Raw genomic sequence first — 17304 nt, forward strand, 5'->3', positions numbered from 1 at the left:
CAGCCCAAAGTGGAAACTTGGGAAAGCAGCTAGAGAAAAAGACACACCACACACCGAGCCACCGAGACTTGGCAGGGTAGCAGGTTGCTCACCAGCAATAACATAAGAAAAATCACTATTTTTGTGGAAATGAGAAAAACTGCCAGTGCATACTTTTATATCCTACGAACTGACACTCAACAACTGCAGACGAAGGCTGGCCAGTGCCTTCAGAAAGAAGCCTGAAAGAGTAAATCACCAGCAGATTTTTGCGTTATGGGGAATGTTACCCCATATGTCTTTTCTACCCGATGTCTTTCTGGTAGAACAAAAAAGTTAAGCCAGGCAGAAAAGAATGAAGACAAACAGAAATGGGGGCCCCTGCTGGTAAATATACTTTTTTAGTGTTTAAATATCCTTGAAGGCGATCAAAACTTTACACAGAAGTAGCAATGTCCCCAGCATCTGCAGCAGAACCAAAAGTGAGGCATGATGGGAACACTGACACAGAGAAACAGAAGGGTCTTACAGGACGTGTGGGGTGCTGGAACTTCGTTCCGACAGATGTGGTACTCTGAGGATGAATACTGTCAACTCAAAAACAATCACGAAGAGAGCAAACCAAAGAGAGCTAATCCAACCCAGGCTGTAGAGTGAAATAATAAACACTCAGTGAAAGGCTGGGGAAGTTCTAAATCCCTTGCTGTGCAAGCACTAATCCTCAGAGCTCATGGGAAGCCAGGCACAGTCTGTGTGTAATCCTACTGCTCACAGGAGACAGAGTGCAAGGAGACTAAAGGGCCAGCAGACAGTGTGTGAGCACTGTCTTGAGCAAGGTGGTAGGTGAGGACCAGCTCCTCCCAGTGTTGCCCTTGGACTTCGACACATGTGCTATGACAGGCATGTATAGTTACTCACACATGGACAGATACATACATATCACACACACACACACACACACACACACACACACACACACACACACACACACACAAATTCAATAAAAATAAAAAATAATAGGAAGGTGCCAGACTTGGAGCAGGGCTGTCAGTAATCATAGCATATATAACTAGAATCAATACTCCAGTTAAGAGACAGAGTGTGAGCGCCTGGAGAGAGGAGAGCCTGGGCAAAGCTTTCCTCAGAAACCCAGTCAGCCCCCTCCCCAAGGCCCACATCCACCCCATACAAAAGCAAATCAAACTGAACCAAACTTTCAGCAGGCATTTCAACTTAGCTGCAACACTTCAACCTGGAACACCCCCCCCCCCCAACACACACACAGAATGTATGTTTACTGAGGTATATAAGAGTGATTGTCCTTGACGGACAGAAATAAACGAAAACAACCTCCTCTGGCCCATGTCTAAAGAGACCCGACCTGCTGCTGCTGAAAGTGGTCAGTTGAGCTGAGCTGCCAGCTCTGTTTCCTTGGAGCTCGGGTGGGAGTGGCGGTAGGGACTGAACAGGAACTGGGGTTGTGTTTGGAAGTATGGTAAATGTTAAAATGAAGAGGCTTCCTGCACTCGGACAGGATCCATCTCTCTGCCTTTCTTGTTCATCCCCTGTGGAGCCCTCCTCAGCTACCTTTGAGGCAGTGACTGAGTGGAGGTGTAATTATCCCTGTTTACCATTCAGCATCTCAAGAGGGGATGGGGAGGGGTGGGATGGGTTGAGGAGGGGGCCTGGGGAGGGGTGAGCTGAAGAGAGGACCAGGGAGGGGTGAGTTGGGGAACAGATATTAACCAGAGAGACTGTATTAGTTCCTTAGTTAGGTTGTGAAAGGGCAGGCCAGACCCTATTGCTGTCCTGGGGAAACATTCCACGAACCCACAAACACGTGCCTTACCTTGTGTACACAGGCCTTTGCGTTCAGAAAAAACAGCTCCACTGTGTTCTTATCCTTTAGAAAGGATATGCTCTCGATGTAGAACCTGAAAGACAGTATATAGAGTTCATTTCTTCAGACTTCCAACTCTTGGCGTGATTTCATTTCCTCAACGTTAAGGAACCATATGGCTCTACTTTTGTTTTCACGGTGCGCATCACCTCAGTATGCGACACACACACACACACACACACACACACACACACACACACACACACACACACGCACGCACCTGCAGATGAAATCCACACAGAACTGTGTGTAGGCCGTGAGTTAAAGGGAGACTCAACACACTGTGTGTGCGCTAGACTTATTCGATGAGCACACAAGCCCAGTTAAGAACCCAGAGCAAGCAGGCCATGCCTGAATCTCAAGGCATCCTGCGGGCCCAGTGGCAGTCAGAGCTGGGGTCCGTGGGGGGACTCCAGGCCCACCTTACCCTGTCTCACAGAGTTACAGTTAGGCAAGCTCCTTCTCTTTCTGTGGGGAGCTAGGGTTTCCCTTGGCTGGAAGCCAAGTCCCCATAGCTGTGAGTTTTGCTCTTTTCTCATGCAAATCAGGGCACTCTGGGCCTCCCTCCCCACGCCCTTTCTAAGATTTCCCTGTACAGCCTGTGAGCCTACAGATTCTAAGTTCCCTTTTAGCTGGGGTCTCTGACAGCTTTGAGGTGGAAAGAGAGGGAGGCTGAGAGCATCAAACCTCTTTCTCATCAGCACTCAGTGCTAAACGCAGTCTAGGGAGGACCGGGGCTCTGTGCTGAGCACAGGTCAACCTGAGCCCCAGCATTTTTTCAGTTCTAGAACCATCTTGTTAAATAATACAGGAGAGGCATAATGTCCCAGTACAACTCACACAGCTGGGGTCCTCAAAAAAGAATTTGCTCTCAAACCAGTGAGAATCAAAACGCAAGAGGGCCATGGTAGGGGATGATGTCCTCAGGCCTGTGAAGTCACGTGGGGCTTGGGCATTTGCTTTCCTCTCTTGTTAATGAAATATGTGAACCACTAATGCAGCTGAAAAGGCTGTAAAAGAAGTCGCCACAGAAATGTTAAGATCGTTTGGAAAATGCCACCTCTGTGTGTTGCCTTGTCAGGGGAGGCTCCAAAAGGAGGATAAATCTGGGATATTTGTACTTAAAGGGGTTTAGCTCACTGTTAAGGGAGATTAATGAAGGCTGGGGAGACTTGGGTTTTAAAAAGTGTGAAGGCAGGAAAGGAAATGAGGAGTTATGGGAAAACAGGCTTTCTCGAATAAAAAAAAATCTAGACTGTCACCTTTGTTTATTAACATTAACAGAGGTGTGTAGTCTTGGGCAAGTTACCCGGCTTGTGTCTTTTTCAAGGTAAGTGTCATGACTGAACTTATAATTTTGGAGAGTTGAAATTAGATATTAAGTGAAAACTGTTTCTAAAATATTCTCATGATTACTAAGAAAGTCTCTTCCCTGTCCTTACTGAATTCCTGCGTGGCGGTGGTTTCCAATCTTCCTAACGCTGTGACCTTTAACACGGCTCCTCATGTTCTGGATAAAACCATAAAATTACTTCCACTGCTACCTCAGAACTGCAATTTTGCTACTGTTATGAATCACAATGTAAATATCAGATATGAACATGGTCTTAGGCGACCCCCATAAAGGAGCCATTTGATCCCAAAGGGTTGCAACCCACAGGTTAAGAACTGCTGCTGTACAACAAGAATTAAGTGACGAGAGCTTTCTAATCTAGATCCTTTTGTATAAGGGGGACCTACTGATACTTTCCTAGGAGGGCTCTCCTGTGAGCCTAAGGCTTTACACAACAAATGGAGTAGCCGGTACAATGCCTGTGTATGGTAGGAATCCAGTAAATTCTAACCACTGAGGTTCTGTGAAACCTTACTTTATTAATCAGCTTAAAGAGTGAGATGGCATTTGAAGATCAAGAGGACTCAAGTTTCTGCCGAGCAAAAGAATAAATCCATAAGAGACAAACATTGTAATTAAACAGAGCCTTCTTCCGACAGGGTGATAAACAGTCTTTGGAATTTACCCTTCACCAAGACTACAGTTGATACCTTGGGGATTCTTTCATAGTTTTAGTTTGTTTTACCTTGAGCGCGGCTATGAGGAGCAAGCTGGTGAAGTAGCCTGAGAGAGAAAGAGTGCTCCCGAAGTGGCCTAGGAGGGAGATAGTGCTCCCAACAGAGGCTTTTTATTGGGTAAAAATGGGTAAACTAATCACAAGGGGCCTCTTGGAGAGTGGGAGAAGCAGGATAAGGACTCATACGAGGCTAAGAGAGGCAGTAAAGAGAAACCACAGGCAGGAAGCCTGAGGGAAGAGAAAACAGCAGGAGGTGAAGAAGGTGACAGTGGTTCAGCCATTGTGATTATGGATAGTGGCTACCAAGGAGAAGAGGACCAGGCTGGCTGCTGCTGTGGGGCCAAGATTAATGGTTCTGTCTCCCTGTATCTCATTCAGCCAGTGGTGGTGATCATTTCCTTTTTAAATCTTTGTCAACGGCATGCAACTTACTGTGTAGACCAGCCTGGCCTTGAGCTCACAGAGCTCTGGCTGCCCTTGCCCCTGGAGTCTGGGAACAAAGGCTTGCTTGTGCCACCACACCTAGTGTCTTTCTGTTTCTGACTGTCTGTCACTGTCCCTGTCTCTCTCTTTCAAAAAGTCTTTGACTCTTATCTATAAAGATAACCTAAGGAGGTTTCCAATAAGGGGCTAAAGGGCAGCATCAGGATCCGGCCTGTGGACTGGCCTCCTGCCGTGTGCTGGGCTGTGTTCAGTATCTCAGGTATTCTCCCATTTAACAGTCGCAGGCTCAGGTTTATTATCCCCCTTTCAGAGATCTAGCCGCAGAGCGTCAGAGCTCTGCTTGAAGAACAGGCTACATCTGACTTGGCCTCCTTTGGCGCTGTGGGGAATACTGTTAACTTCTTTCTGGCTGCCTCTCCAAGGTGCTGCTGTGTGAGCAATTGTCCAGGATGCTAAGCCCTCAGGAACGGCAGCTATCTCATTTATGTTAATAAACACATTGAGAAACAAGACCTGTGTACTAACAAGATTAGTGTACTAACATGTATGGACATATGTTTTTCTCTATGCCTTCAAAACAGCAAAGCCAGCACCTGTGGGCAGCAGCTAGCAGGTGATAGACATTGAATTAACGTATACAGTTGGAGCTGTCTTGAAGGGAGGCGCTCTCCCCGAGTAGAGATCTCTAACCCAGAATCCCCCATCATACCAATAGAGTCCCAAACCTATTTTCCATCCCAAGATTCTTTATTTCTATTCCCCTTTTACCTTTTTCCCCCCCTTTACCTTTTAAAACCACAGTCTGTATTCAATAGAATATTTGCTGTCCAAATTTTCATTTTTACATTGTTGAGAGCACAGTGATGAATTTGGGTCATTGTTGTCAACACACCATCGGCCAGCCAAACTAATCACAGGCTCACATGAACTTATTTATGACTAGAAATTATTTCTTTACCAAACACTGAATACCCGATTGGCACCAAACGTTGGGAAAGATGATGGGGAAGTTAGGGACGGTTAATGACAGTATGGTTAATGACAACAGTAACCATTACTTATCGCCCTCTAGGAGCTGGCAACTGGGTTAGAATTCCCCATATTGTTTCTATCTCCACTGTTTAGGTCAAAGAGAACTAGAGAAAGTAGGTGCCAGACAGAAACATTCAGATCTGTAGATTGGGCTACCGAGTGACAACTTGGCTCAAAAGGCTCAACTCTATCGCACCGTTCTCGCCCAAAGACACTGAAGACGAACAGGCTTTCCTTCAAAGACCATACGTCATAAAGGAAAAGCACATACACAGCCGTAACACACCACTCGGATTCCTATCATTCAGGCATACTGTACTCTGAACTATTGCAGTGAGCACCTCTCACACAATAGAACTGTGCAAAAACCATAAGCGCAATGGATTTTCACATTGACGAGTTCATAATAATCCCTTCACGCTATTTAAAATCCAATTCTCATTCAGACTTTCTCTCTCTACTCTGTATCTGAATCAATAACACCGCATTGATTTGCAAAGAGAATCACATGTGCAAAGCCAGAAGGCGGCTGGCTGGTTATGAATGGGTGAGGTGGAGCAGGGAACTATCCTCGGAGGACCTACTGTGATGTGTAGGTATGTGGCAGAGACTTGACCAGGCCAATTCTTTCACTGTGGAATTTACCACGGGTAGAATGACAAAGATGTCGGGATCTTACTTGGTCTGCCAGCACCACTCTAATGCACGGCTCTGTCCTCTAGTCCTCCTGTCCAGATCCCCACTGAAGCCCTGCCTCCTTCCAGGCTTTGTTTGATTCATTTTCCTGAAATGATGTTCCTTTCTATGTTAGCTACAACCTGTTTGCTGGCAACCAACGAACCAGATTAAGTTCTTCTCTCTCTCTCTCTCTCCCTCTCCCTCCCCCTCTCCCTCTCTCTGTCTGTCTCCTTATCTTTCTGTCTCTGCCTCTCTCTGCTCATCGGTAAAACCAGACACAGTAGGAAGCAAATTCTGGCTCTATCCTTCATAGAAGACTGAAGAAAGAGATGCAATGCTCTCTTCTCTTGTCCACAGAGTAGACTTCCTAGTGTATGTTCCAAGCAAATACAATTCTTTCCTATAGTAACCATCTCAATGAAACACACTGTGAGCACAGTGTCATGGGAGCCTACAGGAGGGATGCAATTAACTCAGTTGATAAATAAAAGGGAGCATGCTGCCAAAATGAAATCCATCGGCTAAGTGCCATAGGAGAGAGGACAATTGAGCTGGGTCTTAAAGAATGTATGAGGTCAGCAGGTGACGGGGGCAGGAAGGCCATTTCAGGCAGAGGGCATATCGGTCTGAGCAGTTCTCTTGCCAGGCTTTGAGGACTGAAGGACCCACATTGCTGGTGGCCTAGCACCAAATCGATCTGTAGCTCTTCCAGTTGTGACTAGATCCCTCCATAACAGACACCGGGCTCATCTCTGACTGTATCCTACTTCCAGCAAACAAGTTCCTATCCTATTTCTCACTAGCCTCTGCCAATCCTCCCTGGTTTGTGCTTCTGCCAGAGCATCCAATTACCAGCTTTCTGAATCTACCATCCCGTCAAGGTAATCTCTGTGATGACTTCAGGTACAGAGGGTGTAATGAAAAGCACAGGCGGTCTTCAGGGATGATGACTTTCTAGACTCATGAACACCTATTGCTTTCAGCTCTTTTAGAAAAAGGTAGTGTTTATTCTCTGTAGGTTTACTCTGAGGAATTTCACCATGAGTCTCTTAATCTGATGGCCGGGGTAAATGTTCAGTTTCAGAACCAACCCTGGCTTTTTGAATAGATGTCTCTCTCACAAACACGATGAAGGATAATTTCTTGGGAAGAAGAATTGCTTGGGGAGCTCCTGTCCTTAGTTTTCCTGCCCTTCCAACACATTCTCACCTTCCATGGTTTGCTCGTATGCTAGGTTCTAGAATTCTAGAACATGACATTTCAGTGCCATGATGAAAAAGACAGGCTGCAGTTGGAGGAAGATGGACTGCTGGTCAGCTAGCAAGATGGTGTATGGGAAAGAACAGGGTGTGGAAAGAGTGGCTCAGCTGGTAAAGAACTTGCCCTCTTAGTTCAAGCCATGGGACCAACATAAAACGTTGGGTATGGTGGCACTCGCTTCACACAGGCGAATCCCTGGGGCTTGCTGGCCAGACAGCCTAGTCTACTCAGCGAGCTCCAGGCCATTGATACCCTGTCTTAAAAACCCAGATGGACATCACCCGAGGAACATCATCTGAGGTTGCCTTTTGACCTCCATATGCACATATGTATGTATATACATGTACACACACACACACACACACACACACACACACACACACACACACAGACATTACTGGAGTTCCATGGGTGGCTCTCCTTTGAACGGTTACTGACGTTTGGGCAGCCAACATGTGTATGTCATGGTATTTATTCACAGAGGTCAAAACAATGCTGTGGGTGGGGTGATACTGTTCTGTATTTCAAAGCCTACACAGATCTGTCTCCCAACTTCAGGTCTGGGGTCCCGGTGTGTCTCTCTTCCTGGGACAAACATAGTGGGAAGCACACACTATATGGGATACAATGCATGGCAGTAGTAGTTATTAGTACATTTGTTATTGTAGCCCAGGCTGCTCCTGAACTTACTATGTAGCTTACATAACCGTCCACCTTCGGCTCTTAATGCTGGTCCTCCATGTGAAACAGAACGGGAAAATACGGCTACACAAATGGTTGCTTGGTCAGTTGTGACTTACATTCTCCTCAAGTGAGCACATTTTCTTTCTTTACTAAGGTCTTGGCTGTGCTTTAGTGACAACCTTCTCAAGAGGTGAAATGGGCAAAAATCACTCAATCATTTTGTAGTCAGAACAACACTGAGCTGAGGCCTGGCAAGAGTTGGGCCGGGAACAACACACCCCACTGTAGTTTCTCTAGGCTGGGGTGGGTAGTTTGAAGAACTTAGTTCTGGCTGGGGAGATAGCACATTCATCCACAAGTGCTTCCTGTCCTCTTGCCCCCATTAACTCACACATACAGATGAATCCACCTGCCCACAGGTGCTTACATCTGCGAACATATAGACGAGAGAGAGAGAGAGAGAGAGAGAGAGAGAGAGAGAGAGAGAGAGAGAGAGAAAGAGAGAGAGAGACATAGGTAGGTAGAGATAGATAGATAACTCATTGTAACCATATGCCTCAGAAGAGTCTCATCAGATTTTAATCTACATTATGTACAGGGTGATCAATTCCTATTTATGGCTTGTAATGACCCTACATGCACCCTCAAGGCCGAATTGTAATTTAGTTTAAATGCATCTCTGTCTTCAAGCAAATCTCTTTCTCCCAGCTGTCACGCAGTGGTTGTATGGAAGGAGGTCCACTGCACTCTTTCACCTCTGTGAAGGGAGCAGTCTCGGAGAACTCCCAAGAGAAGCATTCTTTGCTTCTCCTGTGCACTCAGGGCCAGAACTGCACTTCCTCCTTCCTGCATTTCCAGACTGGCTAGCAGAGCCAGCCAGGACACCCAGCTGAGCCTGTAGGGGCCTGTCCTTTTGCTCTTTCCCTCAAAGGAGACTGACTTTTCCAAGCTCTCTAGGAGGGCTGGTGACCTTGTGTGAGGAGTGTGAGGACCTTGCTTTGACCTGCTAAGGACAGGAGCCAGCATCCTAAAGGATTGTTTATTAAGTGCTTGTCTCTTCAAAGCAGAGTCCTGTTGACCTCCTGGGGGGCAAACAGAGGCGAAGGCTTTGCAAGGAGCTGGGAAAAGAAGCAGGGGAGGGATGTCTGGTGGGGAGAGGACAGCTGGGTGACAAATGTGAAGGCCTTCCACCCTGAGCAGAGGGGACTAAGTCAGACCCAAGCCAGACAGTCTCAAATCTTCCACAGTGAAAGGTCGTATATCACCTAATGGGCTGTTTTATCCACTCAGCACATGGAGACAGACTCTGTGGTTTAAAGATACTTATAATGCATCGGAAACTTCCCATCCAACGGACCCTCACACACTAGATTAGCAGTACTTGTTCTGCACCAAAACTTTCACAGCAGAGAAGTGAAAAGGTTGAGATGGAAACAAGAATGGTGGGGAAAGGCGGCTGTCCATGGTGGGGGGACTGAAGGATGTGGATGTCGAGGTTTTGATGATCAAGGGCTTGGGCTGGGGTGTTGGTAGAGGGTGAACGAGGCCAGGCATGCCTCTCAGTGTTTTATAGCCCATAGACAAGCTGGCCCCAATATTAGCTCTTTGAGAACCCTGTGTGAAAGAGCATACAACACATTTAACTTAAAAAATTTATTATCTTTGTTATTCCTGGGGGTAGGGTTTGGGGAGGGGTGGAGTGCTCAGGCTACCACAACATGTGTGTGGTGGTCAGAGGACAATTTTGTGAACTTGGTTCTCTCCCTCCCTTTCACATGGGTTCTGGGGGTTAAACTCAGGTCACCAGGAGTTAAGGGTAAGTGCCTTTGCTCCCTCAGCCATGTCACTACTCCTAACTTCTCATCTTTACTGCACCCTAAGGCTTCTTTCATTGGCTTGAGATACACATGGGCGTGTGTGCGCGCGCGCGTACACACACACACACACACACACACACACACACACACACACACACACACAGACAAACAGGTATTCATTATTCATGGCCTTGTTTTTTAAAAGCCAGATACAGGAGGCAGAAACAGCCTGCTATGTGATCAAGGAGCAGAAATGTAAATCTGTACAAAACTTGAATCTGGTCTGGAAATGAGTTTTGTGTCTTTCATGAACTTGAGTTAGAATGGTGGAACTTCATGAGTGGAAACCGAGACACACTTCAGGAAGTTCAGAAATGGTCTGGCCAGTGGCAGGGTCAAAAGTGATACTAAAGCAATTCACAGCTACTCCAGGGTTCTGGGACGCTCTGCATCCAGAAGGGATTGAGATGGGGGTGGAGGGCTTTGAAGACTCACCCCCTGGCCACCCTCTGCTGAGCCCGGGAGGAGTCTATTCCTGCTCTGACTAATCACACTCCTCTTTAAAAGGATGGTCTCCCCATACCCTGTGACTACCACTCCTTCTCCTCAATGCCTGAGGCAGTGCATGCGCAGCCATCACAGCCATGGGAGAGCTTCTTTTTATTACTCTTCGCACTTGAATTAAAAAACAAAGCAAAACAAAAACAAAACCAGATTTAGGAAAAACATAAAGCAGGGGTCAGTAATTCCTCACTAAAGGCATTCTACTCAGGGGCTTAACCCACCAACATCTGAACTCAACCTTTTTCTTTTCAAACAGTCTATTGGTGTTTTTTTAAAATGTGCATTGGTATTTTGCCTGCATGTGAGTTGTGTGCGGGTGTTGGATTCTCTGGAACTGGAGTTGCGGGCAGTTGTGAACTGAGCAAACCTGAGTCCTCTGGAAGATCATCCAGTGTTCTCAACTGCTGAGCTATCTCTCTGACCCCTGGAACTCTTTTCCACTGTGTTCAAATACTTCACCAAATTTTTTTCATGTTAAATACTCTATTTTGTGATATTTTTCACCTAGAATTTGCTTGAAGTATCTTTCTATGACAATAAATCTCTCCTCATTGCAGTCTACAGATAGACAGACAGACAGACAGACAGATAGATAGAAATAAAGTATTTTTAAAAATCTAGCAGAGTAATGAAGCCCAGTGTTGTGGTTATGATGTTCCCTAGAGTAGAATTAATTCCTTATACCTTTTATTTTTGTGACAAGGTCACGCTATGAAGCCTAGGCTGGCCTTGAACTCAAGATCCTCTTTCTTTGACCTCTTGAGTGCTGGAATTAGAGATTGTGTGTACTACCATTGCTGGTCCTTGCTCATCTTATTCCAGAGGCCTAACCTGCCCATGGCAGGCCTGAATTTGATGGCAAAGTATGCACCATGCAGCAGGCTTTCAAAAGCTCCTTGTTCCAATAATCAAACAAAATGGTGGCAGTTTCCCCTCATATTGCCTAACAGAATTCTCTTCCAAGCTGAGGACTACTCAGTCCTGAGTGTCTCCAGGAATGTTTGGGGTGCCACAGAAAGGACACGTACAGTCTGGGACAGAGCAAATACGAAGGAAGGAAAGGAAAAGAAAAAGACCCACAGGAAAGGAATGGTGAGCCTAAGAGCTATTCAAGGGGATAAGGCTGGTGAAAGGTCCTGAGGTCCCAGTGGGTGGATCAGGGTGGTACCAGCCTGCACCATCCCCCCCCCCCCCCCGCTGCCCTCCCCTGAGGAATTGGGAACCTTCCCAGTGAGGTCAGGCAAGCCTCTGCACTCCTGATGTAGGCAGGCTTGTAATAGCTCACTTAGTATCAGCATTTCAGATGCTCACATCTGGGTTCCATTACCAAAGAGGCATATGTTTGCCAAGGATAACTTACAGCTGTAAGATAACGACCCCAGTCAGGGAGGAGAAGTCCCCAGAAACCTGAGGGAGGCTCACGCTCACATGGAGATGGTTCACATTCATAAATAATAGTATGCCCATTCACAAAAGGGTCATGTGTGCATTGGTTCAAATTTTGTATGAAAATTTCAAAGATTTATTTAGTGTGTGTGTGTGTGTGTGTGTGTGTGTGTGTGTGTGTGTATAATACTGATATCATAGAGAAAACACTGTGCTTTTTCTTTGATTCTTTTCATGCCTCCTGTATGAGGAACTATCCTGTGTCAGAGATATCTGTCACTTGTGCCAGGTTATCAAGCATAGATTAATTTTCTTTCTCACTGGTGGGACTGCCATGCCCAGCCCAGGAGTAAAGATGACACATATCAAACGTTTAGCCCATTGCCCACTCCAGGGCTTGTTATATTACGGGAAAGAGGAAACTTCTCCACAGGAAAAAGCACACGTCACTTTCTTCATTGGATAACGTTTTGTGAAGTCATTTCATACTCTCTGTTTCCTCTTGTATCCTCACAAGACCTCTCTCTCATCATCTCTAAGTGACTGGAGTGTGGGAGATGCAGTATAGTTCCCTCCCCTCTCTCATTCTTTCCTGCACTCCTGCAATGACTTCCTACCTCTGTTCCTTCCAGTGTCCCCTCCACACCTACACCATTCCACTCAGCACCACAGCCCCTGTGAGTCTGGTATAGAAACTGTCCAGTTACTCTCTTTTTTTATATATTTTATTTATTTATTATATATATGAGTACACTGTAGCTGTCTTCAGACACACCAGAAGAGGGCATCAGATCTCATTACAGATGGTTGTGAGCCACCATGGGACCTCGGGAAGAGCAGTCGGTGCCCTTAACCACTGAGCCATCTCTCCAGCCCCCCCAGTTACTCTCTTAAACCCCACAAACTTCGGTGCTTTGCCCCTGAACTCCAAGAGCGCTCTCTCTCTCTCTCTCTCTCTCTCTCTCTCTCTCTCCCTCCCTCCCTCTCCCTCCCTCTCTCTCTCTCTCTCTCCTCTCCCCTCCCTTGCTCCCTCCCTCCATCCCTCCCTCTCTCTCTCCCTCCTTTGGGTTCTCTCCAGAAATACAGCTCTCTGCCAGCCATGCTTCCACTGCCCAGTCTGCTTCCTAACTGGTCTCCTGGCCTTGGATGAACTTCCCCAGAGATCCGATACCTCCTTGCCTCGTCTCTGCCGATAACAACTTCTGTGATAAGATATCGTGGACTATTCTGATTAACACAGCAGCCCTGGCTTCACCAACACATCCTGGTTTTCACCCCAAGAGCATTTTCTTTTCCCAGAATATCTTACCTAAGACACCCCGACACATTCACAGTTTGACTGAAAGAAGTTCAAGTTTTGACTTTGAAGAAGCTTTGAGCCTCTCTCAAGGGTCCATTATCATCCATCATACGTGCTGATTCTCGTGTTTGTTCAGATGCAACCTGCCTTATGGCACAGGAACCCAGGAGACAAGACACACAAGGACATCTCCGAGTGACTTAACGGAGTTATGATTCACAGGGGGAGGATTGAGAGAGGGGCTCCACAGCAGAGCTCTCTCCCACGGTATATTAGTAGAACCTAGGCCAGGGCCGAGGACGAGGTGGACTTTGGTCCTAAAGGGGAGAGGTAGTGCATAGTTTGAAATTTTTTCTAATATGATTACACTGGGCTCCTCTTCTCCCTCTGGAGGAAATGAAAGACAGCATATGCCCTCACCTCCTCCTTACAGCTTGCTTACCCTATCTCTGGTGTTAGCATTAGGGTATGCCCAAATATGGCCTTAAGAATAACAGTGATACCCATCCTGGCAATGTGTGGCCACTGGAGGGGATCATTTCTCACTGTGTGACAGCTCACCACCTTGATGGCCACTGCAGTAGTTTGAATATGCTCAGCTGTGTCTCCTGAATGCTGGGTGTATACTGCCACGCCTGGACTTAAGCTTTTTTTTACATAGAACTTACTCTGTCCCAGGCTGTCCTTGAACTCAGAGATCTGCTGGCCTTTGTCTCCTGGAAAGCTGTGCACCACTGTGCCTGATCCAAAGCTTTTCCTGGCCACTATACCTCAAGATCTGGGTCAAAAGTGTGACTAACATTTCTGGATAGTTGTTAGTTCCAGATTAAGAGTCCAAATGAAGACAATAAACAGCTAATAACACCTAACATGACATAACTATACCTTGTTCAACTGCAAACACAAACAATAAACTTAACTGGGTGGAATCTTGTTCTGAGATCACTGGTGTTGCTCTCTTTGGACATAGGATGCAGTTCCATTTCACTTTCTGGTGCCCCTCTATTACTTGAACCAAACATTTTGTAATTTTCCTTTTTAAGCTTGCTACACCTGATCAAAATGCTCTTCAAGAGGGTAAACCAGAAGGCAAAGTCTATGCTGGGTTTTTCTGAAACTTCTTTTGTTAATGCAATGAATCTGATTCTCTTCACCTTAGACTTAGCCTCAAGCAGACTCTTCAGACAAGGGCAAAAGGCAGTCACATTCTTCACCAAAATACCACAAAACAGTCTCTAGGCTACCTGCTAACATTCTTCTCCTCTAAAACCTCGAGCCAGGCCCCCACAGTTCAAATCACCTTCAGCACCAATGTCTTTCATAGTCCTACTGGGATAGCCTATTAAGCCCACTTAAAGCATTCCAGTGCTTTCCAAATCCGAAGTCCTAAAATCCACATATTCCAGACAAAAGTATGGTCAGGCCTATCACACCAGTCCCTGGCATCAACTTCTGTCTTAGTTAGGGTTTCATTGCTGTGAAGAGACACCATAACCACGGCAGTTCTTATAAAGGACAACGTTTAATTGGGGCTGGCTTACACTTTCAGAGATTCAGTGCGTTATCATCATGGCAGGAGGGATGGCTGAATCTAGGCAGACATGGTGCTGGAGGGGCCTAGAGTTCTACATCTTCACTGAAAGGAAGCCAGGAGCAGACTGTCTCCCAGGCAGCTAGGAGGAGGGTCTCAAAGCCCTTGCCCATAGTGACACACCCACTCCAACAAGGCTCTACCTCCTAATAGTGCCACTCCCTGGGCCAAACATATTCAAATCACCACAGCCATGTATAAAGGGCCTCTATGCTCTAATATGCCCTAGCACATTACACGGATGTCTATGTATGACGGATCTCTGTGCTCTGTATTCGAGCACATTACTAGGTGTCCATGCATTAGGAGCCTCAGTGTTCTCCCAGCATATCACCTGGTGTCCACACATGAGGGACTCCTGACAATTTAGATGCCTTTATAGTATTCAAAGATCAAAAAAAAAAAAAAAAAAAACCAAATGGGGCTGGAGAGATGGCTCAGCGGTTAAGAGCACCGACTGCTCTTCCAGAGGTCCTGAGTTCAATTCCCAGCAACCACATGGTGGCTCACAACCATCTGTACAGAGATCCGATGCCCTCTTCTGGTGTGTCTGAAGACAGCTACAGTGTACTTATATATAATAAATAAATAAATCTTTAAAAAAAAACACCAAATGATATCTTTGGTTTCGTGTGTGTGTGTGTGTGTGTGTGTGTGTGTGTGTGTGTGTGTGTGTGTGTGAGATATCCCTGACTCCTGCACCCAGAGTCCATCACTATTAAAGGCTCTCACTAAGCAGTGTGCTGGCTGACCAGCAAGCCTCAGGGATCCACCTGTTTTGCAAGTGAGCCTAATAATATCTAAATTTTTCTAGTTAAAATTAAAAAAAAAAAACTCTAGTTTGAGTTCCCTGTTCACATTTTCTAGTTAATACAAGCAACCTGACAGGTTCTTTCCTCAAATGGAGATGTCATTAACAATTCTGTGTTCTCTAATTGGTGGTGTAAGAACCTCAGACAAACAAATGTGACAAAAGCCATTCACTAGCTGTCCCTGAACTGTGAGCCTCCATTCTGTGATCTCTGTGAAATTCATTCAGGATTCAGAGAGTTCTACCCTGTGTGCTTCTTTCTACGTGATCATTTCCTTAACAACTGCTTACTTTGAAGAGTAAAGGCTATGATGATGTCACTGTCTTGAGTTAAGTGAATCATTAAAGCCTTGATAAGGGTTTCAATTATGCTAGCAGAGAAGAGAAAGTTAACACCAAGCTGTTACAGGACATTTGAGATAACGTGCTAAGTAGGGGCTAAAGCCCCAGGAACAAGCCACCACCAACTGCTGTGGAATCCCAGAAACCTGCTGCAAAAGATAACATGGCCTTGTGAAGGACTGTCAGGAAGGGAAGGCAGGGTTTGCTCTCTGGAATTTTCAGACACACGCCAGACCTAGGCAGCTGTCGCAGAACAGGCACACAAATGTTGTCACTAAATAAATAACATTTGTCAAGATGCTCCAAAGACGCATTGCTCTGGCTGGGCTGACACACAGCAAAAACATGGCACGTGCCCACAAAGATTAATGTGGAAGGAGCAAAGAGACATATTTTCCCCAACCTTAGTAAGATACAAACAGTAAGCCACTAAACAACCCACCCGGTTTTCCTTCCAGGTGGGAAGGGAGAGGTGGAGGAAGTTCCTGTGGAGAGGAACTTCTGGTGGAAGGGAACGTCTAAGTCTGTATTTTCAGAGTTTGAAATGTTCACAAGGATAACTTCACTCCTTACAGGTACCTCACTCACAACAAGTTTCCCTTCACTTTCTGACTAATGGGCAGCGTTCTCCTTGCTTCTGGTGGGACCTCCTTCCGCTTGCTTCTGGGCACATACACCTTACATCAGACCCTTTCAGTAAACTCCAGCTGTTCCTTAGGATCCTGGGACACCTCTCCTGCTATGATTTAGACAAGTCACTCCCTGTGCCCTCCCTGTTGGGTGTTAATAAAAATGAAAACAGTGAAATTTGTAAAATTTCACCATGACTGACTTTGCCTGAACATTATAGAAAGGAGGAGGGGAAGGGGAAGGGGCAGGAGGAGGAGGAGTCAGAGGAAAAGAAGGAAGAGGGAAAAGAGGAGGCGAAGGCAAGGGGTGGAGGAGGGGTGGGGTCTCCATCATCACAGTATAAAATGAGATGTATCTTCATTAAAGTTCCACATGATCTTAGACTATTCCTCATGTTGAATTAGTTTAAAATGACTTCACACTTATTTATTCTGGGTGCACACGTTTACATGTATGGGTGCAAGCCTGTGGAGGAGAAAGGACAACTGTTGGAGTTCATTTTCTTCCTTCGCCACTGTTCACTGTGTGTGTGTGTGTGTGTGTGTGTGTGTGTGTGTGTGTGAGAGAGAGAGAGAGAGAGAGAGAGAGAGAGAGAGAGAGAGAGAGAGACAGACCCTGCACCCAGAGTCTCTCACTAAGCAGTGTGCTGGTTGCCCTCATGGATCCACCTGTTTTGACTTCAGTGGGTCTGGGATTACCAGTGAGCCAGGGATCAAATTCAGGCAGTCAGGCTTGGTAGTGAGTGCCTTTCCCAGTAGAGGCATCTGAATCAACTTTACAAAAATAAATTTGGTTTATGAACAATCTACCAGCAATA

The 17304-nt window shown here is 46.0% G+C and overlaps 1 protein-coding gene across 5 annotated transcripts in view; it reads right to left on the minus strand.

Annotated features, from left to right (window-relative positions):
* The window catches only part of Frmd4b (FERM domain containing 4B), a 326374-nt gene that overhangs the window by 100583 nt on the left and 208487 nt on the right, over positions 1-17304 (minus strand). For all 5 annotated transcript variants that reach the window (XM_063285583.1, XM_063285579.1, XM_063285582.1 and 2 more), the window contains 1 exon segment: positions 1829-1913. In XM_063285583.1, coding sequence (XP_063141653.1) covers positions 1829-1913 — 85 coding nt within the window.

The sequence above is a fragment of the Rattus norvegicus genome, chromosome 4 (genome assembly GCF_036323735.1).
Source record: "Rattus norvegicus strain BN/NHsdMcwi chromosome 4, GRCr8, whole genome shotgun sequence".
In the NCBI taxonomy this organism is placed as follows: domain Eukaryota; kingdom Metazoa; phylum Chordata; class Mammalia; order Rodentia; family Muridae; genus Rattus; species Rattus norvegicus.